Source organism: Chlorocebus sabaeus, chromosome 14, assembly GCF_047675955.1.
Source record: "Chlorocebus sabaeus isolate Y175 chromosome 14, mChlSab1.0.hap1, whole genome shotgun sequence".
Lineage (NCBI taxonomy): Eukaryota > Metazoa > Chordata > Mammalia > Primates > Cercopithecidae > Chlorocebus > Chlorocebus sabaeus.
Window position 1 is genome coordinate 28,200,680 of NC_132917.1, and position 16,171 is coordinate 28,216,850.

Sequence of the window (16,171 nt, forward strand, 5' to 3'; positions counted from 1 at the left end):
GTGAATCTTTCTTTTCAGTTAGTGTACTCTCAGCTCCAGAATTTCCATTTTATATCACTTCTATTTGTTGTCATTGTCTTCATGGCTTTGTTTAATTCTTCAAATACATATAATAGCTGCTTTGAAGACTTTGCCTGTGAAATCCAACATCTGTGTCAACTCAGTTTCCATTGATTGCTTTTTTTCTTCATCTGGGACTGTTGTTTCAATATCAAGGCATGCCTAGTAACTTTTGTTTGAAGACTAGACATGTTTGATCAAACATAGCAATTCTGAATTCTGTTTTATTTTTCTGAGGGTCATTAGTTTGTTTTTTAATAACTTGCCTGGACTTAAACTGTGAAATCTGTCTCTCTCATTGTGTGCAGCTAACCACTGATGTCTTTGCTCAGTTTTTTTCTTTCTTTCTTTTTTTCTTTTTCTTTCTCTCTCTCTCTCCTATTTTTTTTTTTTGTTTTTGTTTTTTGGCCTGGCATCCTAGGAGTCACCCCTGAGTCTGCATGGTTTAGTGATCAGTCAATGATTTGGACAGAGGTTATGTTCAAACACCTTGAGAAAATAAGGTTCTGTTGCTTGCTGTGTGTGTAGGTTAGAGAATGAGCACAAAGTTGTAGCCAATTCTTAAGTCTCTCTTGGTTTTAGATTTACATGTGGCTCTTTCAGTCTTTCTGGCACATACATCAATTTCCAGTTACTCAGGGATATGTGAGGAGCATATCTCAGTACTTCTTATTTCCTAGATTGTCCCATTGTCCAAATTTCTGATTTGACCACCTCTTGTTGTAACTGGGTACGAAACATTGAGCTGGAAAGATTGTGGATTTCCTTCATTTATTTGCATATTAGTCCACTGCTTTTCACTAATCTGTTGTCTGTTGTTTTTAAATTTTCTCTTGGCTTTGGTTTATTTAATGTTGTCTCCTGGAATTTTTTTAATGGAAAGCCAGGCATTGTATATAAAAAATTAGATAATTTTCATGCTCTGGCTGGTAGTATTTTCATCCATAAAGGTTTTCCTCTTGCTTTTGGCAGGCAGTTAGGGAGTAACAGATCACTTTTATCTAATCAAGAGTCAAACTGATTCAAGTCTGGTCTTTAGACTTTTTACAGATCAGCCCATTTCTAGTTTATCCCTACTCCAAAGGTCTGTTTTAGGTTCTACTTGAAAGCCTGCAATATTCATCAGGGTCCCTCCTCCTCGATGTGTGCTGAACTCAGTGTTTTCCCCCGGTTCCATTAAACTGCCTGAAGCTCTGCGCAGTATCTTAGCCTCTTGGCTGCTGATTTCTGTTACTTATGATTTGACAAGTGCTTCAAGGATAAAACTGGTATCAAATGCTGAGCCCACTCTCTGTACTTACTTTTTCTTTGGGGTCCTGACTTCTCAAATTCTTGCTGCTTTTATCATTTTCAACAGACACACATAAGCACGCGCCTGCACACACACACACACACACACACACACACACACACACACCCCTCACAGAGTGTGGGAGTGCATAACAGAATGCAGGAGTGCAGCAGAAAAAAATAAAAGACCTAGAAGATTCCATAACTGTTTCAGGAAAAAATGTGGGGATACACCTGTTGTCTTCAGAAACATCCTTTTTTGAGCCTCATTAAAACCTTTGAATTCCGGAGTGAGCAGTAAACTCTGTATCCAGACCCAACCCTCTAAACAACATTTAAAACTTTTGCTGCTTTAAAATTATGCTAATAATGCCATCTATTTCCCTGGATTGTTTTGATAATCAAATGAGAGCATCTTTCATCATAATTAACATATTTCGACATATACTTTGTACAGGCACTGGGTTAGATCTTCTGCTTATTTCATTTTTTAAAACTTTATAATAGAGTGCTGAGTATATTAGCTGTCATAAAATTTGTTTTAGAATACTACTATTTAAAGAAGGAGTCCAAAAGCTTTTGAGGAGTGATTTTCTTTTAATTAAAAATTTGTTGTTCCAGCACCATTTGTTGAAAAGGCTGTCTTCTCTCTGTAGTATTGCCTTTGCTCCTTAGTCAAAACTCTGTTGACTCTATTTATGTGGGTTTATTTCTGGGTTCTGTATTCTGTCTCGTTGATCTAGTTGTTTATTCTTTTGCCAGTCGCACTGTCTTGATCACAGTAGCTGTATCGTCAGTCCTGGAGTCAGATAGTATCAGTCTTCCAACTTTGTTCTTCTTCAATATCGTGTTGGCTCTTCTAGGTCATTTGCCTCTTCATATAAATTTTAGAATCAGTTTCTTGATATCCACAAAGGTTGCTACATTTTTTAATGGTTCCAAAAAATAAAAAGAATATTTTGTGATGCATGAAAATTATATGGAATTCAAACTTCAGTCACCATAAATAAATTTAATTTGTTTACATGTTGTTCATGGCTGCTTTCACACTACAGCAGCAGAGTTGAGTAGTTTCAGTAGAGACCATATGGCGAGTAAAATCTAAAATATTGACTATCTGGCCCTATACAGAAAAAGTCTGCTGGCCCTGGTCTAGACCTTGGGCATGTGGCTTACACTTAGCTTTTTGGTTACAAGCGTGGCTCATGGAGTCAGACAAGCCAGACTGCCTGTTTTCAAACCCCACCATCACCATTTGCTAGCAATGTCATATTTTTTAATTTTTATATATATATATATATATTTTTTTTAGAGACGGATTCTCATTATGTTGCCCAGGCTGGTCTCAAATTCCTGAGATCAAGTAATCATTCCATCTCCGCTTCCCAAAGTGCTGGGATTACAGGCATGAGCCACCGTCTCTTGCCACCTTTAAAAGGCCATTTAACCTTTTGGGGCCTCAGTTTTCTATCTGTAAAGTGGAGATGATGGCATTTATCTCATAAAGTTGTCATGAAGATTAAACGAATTAGTTCACATAAGTGTTTAGAACAGTGCCTGGCACATAGAAACTGTATTTGTGTTGGCTACCATTTACATTTTTATCCTGGCTTAGAAAGAAAATTACCAAAATAGTCTCAAATCTCTGCCCTGCTAACTCCTCCATCCCACTCCCCCTGGAGTGATGATTACCTTAAAATCATCTTTTCAGAGACTGGTCACAGCTCCCTGTTGCTCATGGACTAGCCTGGCATTTGTGGCTCCCCAGCCCAGCTACCATCTGTCTGTGCAGCCTCATCCCCCCTGCCCACCACTTCCCTGGCCTCCAGTTACCCCTATGCCAGCCTTTTCCAGCATTTTGTGCTTGTCCATACCTCTATCCCTTCCCGTCATGTGGCCCTTTCTGCCCAGAAAGCTTGCTTCTGGGAATTTCAAAGGAATCGCTGAGATCTGGAGGCAGATTCCAGTCATCATTCCTTGTGCAAGCTCTAACGTGGAAATCGGTGCCTGATCTCACAGGGAGCATACAATGGAAATATACTGTTGCTCCTCATGAAACTCTACATAAATTATTTTCAGGGTCAAAAAAGTAAAGCTGCAGAAGAAGGCTGTGGTGGAAAAGAAATCAAGCCCTCTCATCCAAGTCAGAATTCCTTTTGGCATTGCTAATGTTGTTTGGGGGTTTTTGTATCACATGTCCTTATAAGGGGTATGTACCCTGGGCAGGCATTGGGTGGGGAGAAGTCAGAGGAAGTAAGGTACACTGACCTCTGATTAAACCTCATTATCATTGATGTATCATGTAGCTATTGAAATAAGCATCACAATTATATAACAACATTAAAAATGCTCATGATACGTCAAAGGAAGTTTGCAGGATACGAATTTGCATGCACACAAATTATAACTGAATACAACATGTGCCTGATTATGGTCATGAAAAAAATGAACAAACAAAATCACTTTTGATTGTAAGAGTAGTAGCATTGTGGGTGTTTTCTTCCCCTTTTTAAATTTAGGGTGCTGTTAATTTAAAACTACTATAGTTTGTGTAGTTAAAAAACATGGAAAAAACTTATCTACGTGTACACTTAAAATGAATTTAATTTATTGTAAGTCAATTATACTTTTAAAAAGTAAAAAATAGTAAACGTTTTTAAAGACTGGCCAAAAGTAAGCTGGGAGAAGGTCAGTGTCTTTGCCATCTCCCTACCTGCCTTTTCTTCCCCTCATTCCTCACGTTCAGCAAGACCCCTCAATACAGCCCCTATCCAGGTACTTAGTACAGTCATGGCTGCTAGGAGTCCTGTGATTAGCTCTTCTCCTAAGATCACATTACCTTTCAAACTCTTTTAAAACATCCTTTGCCTTCCCTGCTTTGTCTTGAATCTGCAACAACAATAACTATTTGTCTGACATTACTTTCTTTGCGGGTTCTACCCTTTGCTAAGGAGCCCAAAAAGCAATCTGTGATAATGTGCTTGGGCATGGTGTAATGTTATTGCCGACCCCTCCCAGGTAACACTTTTGCCTTTTAACCTGGGGATTCTGCCCTAAATGGTTGTGTTAATGGAAACACGGTGTCCCACCCAATGGAGGGGATAGCTGGACAAATAGAATCTGGGCTTCCCTAACACAAGGGCCATTACTGAGCTGGGCACATAGATATGGCTGGGAGGAAGGGCATGAAAGCTACAAAGTTGGGGGGGAGTTAATTCCAGCTAAATAACTTGAACTATTTCTGCCTTCTTTCAGGGACCCCTCAGGTCCATACCTCTCTTGGAAGGAATACACTGGAAGGGCAGCTATGGCCAGAGGTAAGGGCTTTGCCTGGTGGGAGGTACATGTATGTGGAGGGGAGAGGGAGGATTTTCCTTATAGTGGGTAAACCCAAGTTTTGGTGCAAGTTGGCAGGCCCCTTCCTGAGGCCTTGAGGGAATGGGCTGGATGAACTGCTTCCCCCATGGACAGCTGGGGTGTTCAGCAGAGTGTGTGTGTCCTGGAATTTGGAGCTTATCATCCCTGCAGACTGAATGCGCGGTTCTCAGAAGTGTCCAGAAGGAGTTATAAATGGGCTTGTTATCTCCTGAACCTTGAAGCAGATGTTGGGAGTTATCTGAAGGAATCTGGGTGAGGTCTTCCCAGAACATCCATAAGATAAGGGCTAAGAGTAAATGCTGTGGTTTCTTACTGTAATCAGTACTTCAAGAGAAACTGTGTCTTCTTGTGATGTCAGATGTCCTCAGTCACCTCATTTACTGCATGTTTTTCCCTGTTGGAGTATTTCCCCCCTTCCACTCTCAATTTTTTGGGGAAAAGACACAATCTCCCTTCCCAGAGCCTTCCATGGTATTCACAAAAGCAGAAGCTGCCCCGGACTCAGTACCAGCAGCTGAAGAGGTCCAGGTGGTCTTGAGGACCTGAGCACTGGTCACCAAGTCCTTCCTCCAGGCTCAGGACGCTGGTAGGGACGTGAGAGTCTCTCAGTTTCAAGTGTACCCAGTTTTTGGCAACAAATAAACATAATGCCTCATATACTTACTTTTGTATAAGTTATCAAATTAAAAGATGAAAAGTAGATAAATGTAGCACGGAATATAAAATATAGCATGGGATTGATTTTTCTTGTTTTAGTCAAGGTATCCTGAGTCTTTTCTTAATTACTTCTTTTTACTGGTAAAATATACACGAAAGTTATCATTTTAACCATGTTTGAGCGCACAATTCAGTAGCATTAAGTACTTTACATTATTGTGCCACCATCATCACCATCCGTTTCTAGAATGTTCTTTTTTTTTTTTTTTTTGAGACAGAGACTTGCTCTGTTTGTTGCCCAGGCTAGAGGGCAGTGGCATGATCTCAGCTCATGGCAACCTTTGCCTCCCGGGTTCAAGCGATTCTTGTGCCTCAGCCTTCCAAGTAACTGGGATTACAGGCACACACCACCACTAATTTTTGTATTTTGTATTTTTAGTAGAGACAAGATTTCACCATGTTAGCCAGGCTGGTCTCAAACTCCTGATCTCAAGTGATCCTCCTGCCTCAGCCTCTGTGCCCAGCCCCATTTCCAGAACTTTCTCATTCTTCTTCATCATCTTTCTTCCCTCTCTACTCCAGTGTTCTGAGACATTCTTGCCACCCGTTAAAGTCATTGTCAATAGAATTATGTCCCCTTTTACCAGATGAACTGGGTATAGGGTTAGGAGAAAATGACTATGGGCAATTGTTGTTTCTAGATTTTGAGCCTAGATAGAATGAGCACATGATCATTTCTATACCAAGTTTTCAGGATCTGCAATATTTCTATACAAGGCAGTTGATGTTTCTGATGTTTGTTTTCAGTTGCAGACCCTGAAGAATTCTCCATTCCCATGCAACCCAAATAAATTAGGAGTGAATATGCCTTCTGAATCAGGTATGTGACCCTTGGCCATAAGCAGGAAAAGCCTGGCATCTTCTCTCTGAAGTGGCCAGCAGAGGCTCTAACCCTATTCCTCTTGTACCTGTTGGCCCTTCAAGTCCCCCTCTTCCTTATCCTCAATCCCTGTGTGACAGATGAGTTCCCAGTCATCTGTCATAATTCCACGGTGGCTTGCTTGGATGAGGGTAATCTCCAGGATCTTGCCTTCCTGTGGGTGGATGGTGTTGTGGGAACTCTGAGTTACAGCTTGGCCACTCATGTGGCTTCTCTATTCTTGTAATGTAGCCCAGTGGCAGCTCTGGACCTTTTTTCCCGCAATGGGCTGGTTTGTCTAATGACCCGGATGCTATGAATTCTCTTGAGTGGGCCTTCTTCCCTGGCTTTATCACATTGAGAGGCTGCATTACAGACCGTATTTAATAGATTTATGTTTGTACTATTCTGCCTTTACTGGGGTTTCCATTTAAGCATGCTATTCTTACTGTTATATAAGGACTTCAGGTTGAAAAAGAAATTGATGCACTTTTAAGGAAATGTCATCTTTAGGTGGCTTACATGTAAATGATCGATAACATGACCAGGGATTATGATCAGTGATTTCTGATCAGGGAGACTTAATTGCTAAAAATGCCAGTGACTCAAGTGGGTCCAGGAGACTTCCTTGTATGGCATTTGCATACAGCTTGCATCTGGTGTGGATATGTGTTCACAGGCTTTGAATGCTATTCTCTGGTAATCTTCAAGCTAAAGTGATCCTTTTGGTAACCAGGTGGTTTTAATCTTAATGTCTTGTCCTCTCATTCATGGTGACCCAGAAATGCAGGGCTATGGCACAGAAGGAAGTGAGAGGCAGAATGGGGTCCAGGTGAGGGGAAAATGAGGGCCATGAGTGACTTTCCATGGGTCACCTGTTTGGACAGCTCAAGTCCAGTTAACAGGGTGGCTCCCAGAAAGGAGCAAGTGTCTTTCTGGCAGGATTCCTAGGGTTCCCAGGCACTGCGTGGTCTTTGGCATTCTACTTCCATGGCCAACAGACTGGACCTCCGCAGCTGTCCAGGGCTGGGGGATGTGAGTCTCCTCTCCCATATGGTATCCTTGGCCGACATCATGGGGAATGTAGATCTAACCTTCCTATATGGGTTCTTGTCTCCACAGTTCACTCTCTGAAGCCTTCTGATATTAAATTTGTGGCAGCCATTGGCAATCTGGAAATTGTGAGTATTTGAAGTAGCTTGGGGCAGGAGACAGAGTTTGGTACTGATGATCCTCTGAGTGGGCTCCCGGTAACTGGGCAGAACGTTTCATTTTGGAAGAGTACATGTGAACTGGATAAATCCAGGAGGTTGACTCTTTATTTTTTACTTTATTTTATTCTATTTTATTTTTTATTATTTTTTTTGAGACAGAGTCTCACTCTGTCGCCCAGGCTGGAGTGTAATGGCGCAACCTTGGCTGACCACAACCTCTGTCTACCGGGTTCAAGTGATTCTCCTGCCTCAGCCTCCCGAGTAGCTGGGATTATAGGCATGCACCACCACGCCCGGCTAATTTTGTATTTTTAGTAGAGATGGCATTTCTCCATATTGGTCAGCCTGGTCTTGAACTCCCAACCTCAGGTAATCTGCCTACCTTCGCCTCCCAAAGTGCTGGGATTACAGGCGTGAGCCACCGCACACAGCAGAATCTTTTTATTTTTTTACAATCAAAGGAATGCCTCTCTTTACATCAAGGTGAGGAAACTTTTGGAGTTTCCCATTAATAAATTAAATCCATTAATACATTAAATCAAAGATCACACAGAATTTTAAAAGTAATCTTTTAAATTTTTAAAGACATTTTCTTACCTGCTTTGTAAATTTTTTAAAATACACTGATCTTTGTAAATAACTTTTTAAATTTTGTTTGCAGTTGTGGTAAATACATAGAACACAAAATTTACTATCTGTAAGTGTATAGTTCACTAGTGTTAAATATATTCACGTTATTGTGCAACTGATCTCCAGAACTTTTTCATTTTGTGAAAGTGAAACACTCTACCCATGAAACAACATCTCATTCTCCTCTTCTCAGAGCCCCTGGCAACTACTATTCTACTTTCCTTCTCTGTTTTGGCAGCTCTAGGTACCTCATATAAGTGAAATTGGCCAGGTGTGGTGGCTCATACATGTAATCCCAGAACTTTGGGAGGCTGAAGTGGGCAAATCACTTGAGGTCAGGAGTTTGGAACCAGCCTGGTCAACATGGTGAAACCCCATCTTTACTAAAAATACAAAAAAATTAGCCAGGCATGGTGGTGGGCACCTGTAATCCCAGCTACTTGGGAGGCTGAGCCAGGAGAATTACTTAAATCCAGGAGGCAGAGGTTGCAGTGAGCTGAGATCACGCCATTGCACTCCAGCCTGGGCAACAAGAGCAAAACTCCATCTAAAAAAAAAAAAAAATGAAATCATATACTTATGTTTCATATAAGTGAAATCATACAGTATTTGTCTTTTTGTGGCTGGCTTCACTTCGCATAATGTCCTTAGGGTTCATCCATATGTCAGATTTCCCTTCCTTTCTTAAGGATGAATGATGTTTCCGTGTACATCTGTATCGGATTTCGTTCATTCATCTGTCAATGGACCCTTGGGTTGCTTCCGCCTCTTGGCTATTGCAAACAATGCTGCTGTGAACTTGGGTGTACAAATATCTGTGCGAGTCCCTGCTTTCACTTCTTTTGGATATATACACCCAGACGTGGGATTGCTGGACCGTACAGTAATTCTATTTTTTAAACTTTTTAAGAAATCACCAGCTGGGCGCAGTGGCTCAAGCCTGTAATCCCAGCACTTTGGGAGGCCGAGATGGGCAGATCACGAGGTCAGGAGATCGAGACCATCCTGGCTAACACAGTGAAACCCTGTCTCTACTAAAAAATACAAAAAACTAGCTGGGCAAGGTGGCGGGCGCCTGTAGTCCCAGCTACACGGGGAGGCGGAGCTTGCAGTGAGCTGAGATCCGGCCACTGCACTCCAGTCCAGGCGACAGAGCAAGACTCCGTCTCAAAAAAAAAAAAGAAGAAATCACCACACTATTTTCCATAGTGACTGCACTATTTTGCATTCCCAGCAACTGTGCACAAGGGTTCTCATTTCTCCACATCCTCACCAATGCCTATTTTCTGGGGTTAGTTGGTTGTGGTTGGTTGGTTTTTAATAGTAGGCATCCTAATGGGTATGAGGTGATGTCTCATGGTGGTTTGGATTTGCATTTCCCTAATGATTAGTATGTTGAGCATCTTTTCATATGTTTGTTGTTAATAAATTCTAAGTGGTATATTTTATATGGTCAAATAAGGGAGAAAGAAAGAAAAAGAAATAGACAAAAAGAGAAAGAGACGAACAGAGAAAGAGGGATCTGGAGAGAAGAAGGTTGAAGAGCAGAGGAGAATGTCAACATTGCCCCACAGCCCCTCTCCTGGTCTTAGCAAAGCTCCACAGCCTTACTGCCCTCAATCTCGGCAGCCCCAGCTGGACAGAGCACTTCCTTATCAGTCTCCACCCTGCCCAGAGCCCTACTGCACCTCCCACGCCTGAACCAGGATACTCTCCTTGTTCCCCCAGAGTCCCCTTCCTCACTCCCCCTCCCATGATTCCTTCCCAGTGTACTCCACTATCCCTGTAGCAGCCTGCACTCCCTGCAACCTCAGCCCCTTCCCCTTGTAGCTGCAAACCCCAGCCCACCACTCCATGCACAATGCCAATCCACTCAATGTTCCCAGAGACCCTGGACCTGTCTTCCACCTTCCCTTCTCAAATAACCAGTTGCTATCTCTCTGGAACTTGCCTTGGACTCCCTACCTAGACAGTGCTGGCCTCACCACATTCATCAATGCCACCTCTGCTTGAGCACTGGGTAAAGCTGGCCAGACCCAGAACCTTTCCCTGATCACAGTTGTAAATGGGGGGAATGGGCATAGCAGGAAGAAGGGTAAGGAGATGGTGGTGTGTAGAGGTATAGACTGAACCTTAGGAAACCAACCATGGGCCCACTGGAAGCAGGCAGAGCTCCCGACGCGCATTCTTTTTTATTGATGCTGGTGGTTTTTAAATTGTACTTGTGACTGTGGTGTTGGTCAGGGTGAGGGTGGAGGGTTACCCTTGATAAGAGAGGTGAAATCAGACATGGAAATAAGTGAGAAAAGAGGTTCCGTGTACTAGATAGCAGGCTGAGTGCTACACCTGTGTGTCTGCACACACTGATATTTACATGCCAGAGCCCCGGATATGGAACACACTTGCCACAGGACTCTCGAGTCCTTCTGTGCGGGGCAGGGAAATCTCCACCCAGCCCCGGTCTCTAAGTTTAAGCCCATCAGCCCGTGCACCCCTTGGTATCATCTCGGAAAGAGCTCTTTGTCCATGAATTATTCAGGGTTGGCAGTTCCTGCTGTCACTCGGCTCCCGCTTCTCGGGAGTACAGCTCCATCAGGATGATCTCCCAGCCCCAGGATCATTGTCTGTGCACTGACGGGTGCCTCCACCTTCAGGATAAAACCTGAAAGCACAATTCCTTGCAAGCCTTCTTCCTCTGTCTGTCCTGAGGGAGAGATGGCCATCGCGAACTTACCTGGGATGTGTATTTTAAAAGCTAAACCAGGGCAAAATAATGGAAGACAGTGAATTTAAAAAGAAAAAAATCCATAGTGCTGACACCTCTGCTTTGAGTGCCTGGAGCGTTCTGTAACCAAGGTATAAGCCCTTCTTTGGGACTATGACTAGCACTTGCTTAATTGCTATGACCCCCTTTTCCTTGTAGAACTTCAAAAATCAGTTACGTAAATGTTTGTAGAAGTTCTGCAGTAACGCTTGTGACACGTGTTCAATATAAGAAAAAACAAAACAGATGTACACACAGTAGAAGACCCTGTTCACATCTTTAATTCCTCTACCGCAAACACACACTCGTGCACACACATATATACATTCTCATTCATTCTCCAACGTACAGCAATACGTAGGGAAACAGGGTATATATAAAACCTAAATCGGATCATACTGCGATATCCTATCTTGCCAAGGAGGTTACAATTCACTCTATCAAATTCCTTGAGGGTAGAGCCTGTGTCTTACTTAGCTTTGCAGCCCGAGGGTCACAGTAACTGCCATAAGGCAGGCATTCAACAAACAAACAGTGTGAAGGGAAGGTGCTGGGAGTGGGCACAATGGGGACGTGGAGTTTGCTGGGTTAGCCGCAGCCTCACCTCTCTGTGGCTGCCCTCTGAGCCTTTCCCCCAACCCCCTCTCCTGGCCTCTTTCCTCTTATTCTCTCCTCTTTCCTCCCAGCATCTCTCTTTACTACCCTTTCCTCCAATCAAGTTCATCTAGGGGGGAGGGGTGATCTATCAATTAATTACCAGAAACAAACTGATGGTCCTAAGTGATGCTTTGTCTTTAATGGAATCAGCTGCCAACATTGAAATCAGACTTCAAATAAATATTAACATTTCCAGCTCCTCTTGAAAAATGACTCTTGTTGGGGGATGCCCCCTTTGCTTGGGCTCAGGCTGTCCAGTTTGCCACAGCCCCAGGAGGCCTGCTCCCCTCATTACCTAACCTGTCGGGTGTCTTTTTAAATAATCCCTGACTTCCATCTTAGTGTGATTTTTGTTTGTCTCCTTGGGAGATTTAGCTTCTCTGTCTTATTGAGGAGCAAAGGACACTGTCTCCAATTGGTGAGACTTCCCGGTCAGCCTGCCCTGCCTGGAGAGCTGCAGAGACCTGACCCAGGTCTATAGGCGGGTGCTCGGTGTGGCTGGGTGTTCAGGACAGATGGACCATTTAGAGGGAAGTGGTGCAGGCTGGAGTAGGTGATGCGGTGTAGCTGTCTGCCTGTCACCACCACACCCAGAGATACTGTCTTCTAGGAATTTTGAGAGAGAAAATTCACATCAGAAACTGAAAGTAATACAACCAAGGAGAGCTAAGATTTGTGAGTGTTTTATGTGTCCTGGGCACAATTCCAAGCTTTCTGGGAGCTTGCGAAAGGCCTTGATTCCCAGGCGAGTTACCACGGTCTCAAATCTCCTCCTAGACATAGGAACTTCAGCAGAGAGCTCGAGTCCTGTGTTGCCCAGCATTTTACCAAGGGAGAAATCGGAAACTTATCTTGTTCATTCCAAACATATGGATTCAACATATATTTGCTGAATGCTTACAACACACCCAGGCACTGTTCTAGGTCCAAGGATCATAGTCAAGTACGAAATGGACACATTCCTGCCTTCACGGCTCTTATGTCCAGTGGGGGGAGACTTAAATAAACTCTAGATTTTGGAGGGTCATAATAAAACAATCCTTTGTTTCTATGGAGACAGTTAATGACTTTAGGGGGCATTGAAATCTAAGCGGAAGAAAACCTTTCACACCTTCTACCGCTCCAAGGTCTGACAAACATGCTGCAGAGGGAGCCAAGCATTTTTCCTCCCTGCAGAAGGAGCTTCATCTTTCTCTGTAGGTTCTCTCTTTTTATTTATTTATTTTTTTTGAGACAGGGTCTCATTCTATGGCCCAGGCTGGAGTGCAATGGCGCCATCTTGGTTCACTGCAACCTCTGCCTCCCCGGTTCAAGCATTCTCCTGCTTCAGCCTCCCGAGTAGCTGGGATTACAGGCGCATGCCACCACACCTGGCTAATTTTTGTATTTTTTAGTAGAGATGGGGTTTTGTCATATTGGCCAGGCTGGTCTTGAACTCCTGACCTCAAGTGATCCTCCTGCCCAAAGTGTTGGGATTACAGGCGTGAGCCATGGAGCCTGGGCTTGTAGGTTCCCTCTTATTGGTAGGAGGGGGAGTTCTGACCGGCAGCTTGGGGTCTAACTAGAAGAGGCTCTGCCACCTCCCTTGGCTGGGTGTTAACACTAGGTATCTTTTCCAGCCTCCAGACCCAGGGACGGGCAATCTGGAGAAGCAAGAATGGTAACTATCCTGAAAACACAGAACAGAAAGGAGCCCCAGAAAGGGAGATGCTCCCATCTAATCTTGCCTTATTGATGGGAAAGATTGAGGGCCAGGGAGGCTCAGTGCCTTGCTCAAGGCTGCCCTCTGAGAAGGTGGCAGAGAAGCTCCCAGAAGCCAGCATCCTGCCTTCTGGTCCAACCCTTCCTCTGCCTGAGAACCCCAGTGGGTCCTTGAGGTGAATGAGGAGAAGTGGGAAAGGCTAATAGAGGGAGTTCTTGTTTCTTCCCACAAGCTCTCCTTGCTCTGCGCTTGGGGGAACCATGCAGGGTTGGGGCCAGGCTCAGTCTCATTCTACCCTGGAGCCTACTTCCCCTTCCAGCTTCAGGCCAGATGAGAGCAGGTTGGAGGAGCGGAGGAGGGTCCAGAGAGCTGTTTTCCCCATTTTGGCTACTCCGTGGCCACTTGAGGTGTGCCTTTAACCCCCGGGAGGATAATCCCAAAACCAGAGCAAGGCTGGGCCGAAGACTGCTATGAAATAGACCACAACCAAGGGGAAGGGCTGTTGGCAGGTGACAAACACAGCCTGATACTCACATGCCTGTTTCTACCTGCAGGACTGAAGAAAGGCCACAGCAGGTGTGCATGGAAGTGATGACAGGTGAGTTCCGGTTTTCATGGCCAGATTTCAGAGTGCCTGTCTCCCTCCCAACAAGCAGCATCTCTCTAATAAAGAGAATGGACTCCACCAGCCACTTTGTCACTGGAGCCCAGGAGAAAGGAGAGGGTGTTCTGAGAGGACAGATAAGGAAGCCAGGATATGAAAAGTCACATACCCTGAATGGGGGGGTGTGAGAAATGTATCCAGGGTCTCTGGGCAAACAGAAGCCAGTGGGTATTGGGTTAAGATTGGGGAACCTAGGAGAGGGATTAGGGGCCAGCTGGAATGGGTATGTGGGCCAGAATCCTGAGGTTCCTGCCCACCCAGACCCAGGGCTAGACTTCATCCAGGGAAAATGCCCGTGGTTCACTCCTCCCACCCAAGGAGAGGACCCAGCCAAATTTTCAGTCTATTTTATCCTGTAATATTTCCCTTGCTTGTAAAATACAAGACTTCAGTTGGGTTCAGGCAAACGAAATGAAAAATATAAAAGTCAACTATAATCACCTATCTAGAGATAATTATTGTTAGCATTTTGGCCTTTTGATTTACATATGTGCTTGTGAATATACTATCATAATTTAGTTTTTTAAAAATGTAATATCAGAGATTCCTTATGATTCTATTAAGTCATCCTGAAGTTCAGTCCTTTAATGGCAGCTGGGTCAGCCTAGTGGGATGTTAGTCTCCTATGCTTGGTGCTCATAAATCAAGAATAAGGGAAACCACTTTGCCGTCCATATTAGAGCAAGAAGACATAGATTACAATGCAAGTGCTCTGCTGAGCTGATGCTCCCGGAGAGTAACGAACAAGTGAGGCAGCTAGTGCCCTGTCAGTTCAGCCAGTGAATTGAAAGGAGGGGCCTATGAATTGTTAGGTTCCCTGGGAAGCACAGGGATGAACAGGATGCTGGCCCTACCTTCAGAACTCGTGGTCCAGCAAGGAAGGTTGGGCTTGGCAGTTCAGCCCTCCCGGATCTGATTGACAGGTGAGAGGATGTTGGTGGCCAAAGCAGTAGGCAGGAGGATCCCCTTGGAGAGAATCAAAGGGTTCTGAAAGAGGAGGCCCACTACCAACTCCGTGGCTATCACGGCTGTGCCTAGGCTTGGCCCTGTTTGTCTTGAAGTGGTAGGAAAAAAGAAGCGGCATGTTTGGGGGGTGTCTGGGAAGATGGGATATAGTTTAGACCCTCAAGCCACAAATGCAGATGCTGCTTTGCCTAGTTTCTCAATTCGTCTCAATTTTTCCTCCCAATCTGCCCTGCAACAAGTCTGAGTGCCCCTCTCTAAGCAGAGCGGCCAGGAATCCCAGCTGGTCAGAGGTCCTGCAGAAAGCAGGTGTGAGGGCAGATCTCGCTTCTGAAGCCCTCCAAGGCAGGCCTTACTCCAGCATACTCAATGGGGAAGGAGGGAGGAGTGGAGACCACAGCTGCAAGCTCAGTTGGGTGGCTGAGCCAGCAGGAGGAGCAGGTCTTCCCAGAAGAAAGTGCTCTAGGGATATCCAGGCCTGTGCTGTGCAGCGTGGATTGGGGCTGGCTCAGACTCAGCCCACCTGACCATCAATCTCAGAACTTTAGAGGCCTCCTGACCTTTGAGATCTCCAAATGTAGCCATGCCCTCGCCCGCTGTGGCCATTTTGCAGGTAGGAAAGCCAAGTGACAGGGAGGTAAATGGACTTTCCTGAGGCTATGTGCTCAGTAAGTGGCACAGTCCCTGTGAACCCCAGTGGTCCAACCCCACGGGCTGTGCCCCTTGTTCTCACCCTAGTGCTGCCAGGCAACTTGGAGGCAGCAAGGACAGACCAAGTACAGCAGACTTAAAACAAAATGACCAACAAATTTACAGATGCAAAGTCATGTTTGATCACAGAGCACTGACACAGGTACCTTTCTTTCAGAAAGCAATCTCTTTCAGACCTACCACCAAATATTTGTGTTTTGTCATTGATCCTTACAGACTATCTTCAGATGAGGGAGCAAGAGTACCCCTCCCTCATGTACATGTTCATGCTGTCCCGATAAACCTGAACCCAGCTCAGAACTTTCCCCGCTTTCCCACCACAGGCGGAAATGTGTTTCTTTGTAAGCCAATCCGGGGTTAGAGAATGAAGTTCATTATTTTGGGTTAAGGTTGGGGAAAACGGAATCACACACGAGTTAGGAGGCTGCCCAAGGTTGCAAAGCCGAGTGACCAGTCCCCTGACTTCCAGGCCAGTTCTCCCACCCCCACCCTGCCTGCTGCCTGCACAGTGTCAGCCTCCTTCACAGGGAGCCCCTTTAATGCCACCTTCTGGATCCTGTTC

General features: G+C 44.7%; 1 protein-coding gene across 1 annotated transcript in view; it reads left to right on the top strand.

Moving 5' to 3' along the window:
- Window positions 1-16,171, top strand: part of PLB1 (phospholipase B1) — a 169,595-nt gene that overhangs the window by 34,858 nt on the left and 118,566 nt on the right. Inside the window, exons 4-8 of the mRNA XM_007971076.3 lie at window positions 4,606-4,667; window positions 6,199-6,265; window positions 7,427-7,485; window positions 13,189-13,229; window positions 13,826-13,869. Of these exons, the coding sequence (XP_007969267.3) occupies window positions 4,606-4,667; window positions 6,199-6,265; window positions 7,427-7,485; window positions 13,189-13,229; window positions 13,826-13,869 (273 nt within the window). The remainder of the gene's footprint in view (window positions 1-4,605; window positions 4,668-6,198; window positions 6,266-7,426; window positions 7,486-13,188; window positions 13,230-13,825; window positions 13,870-16,171) is intronic.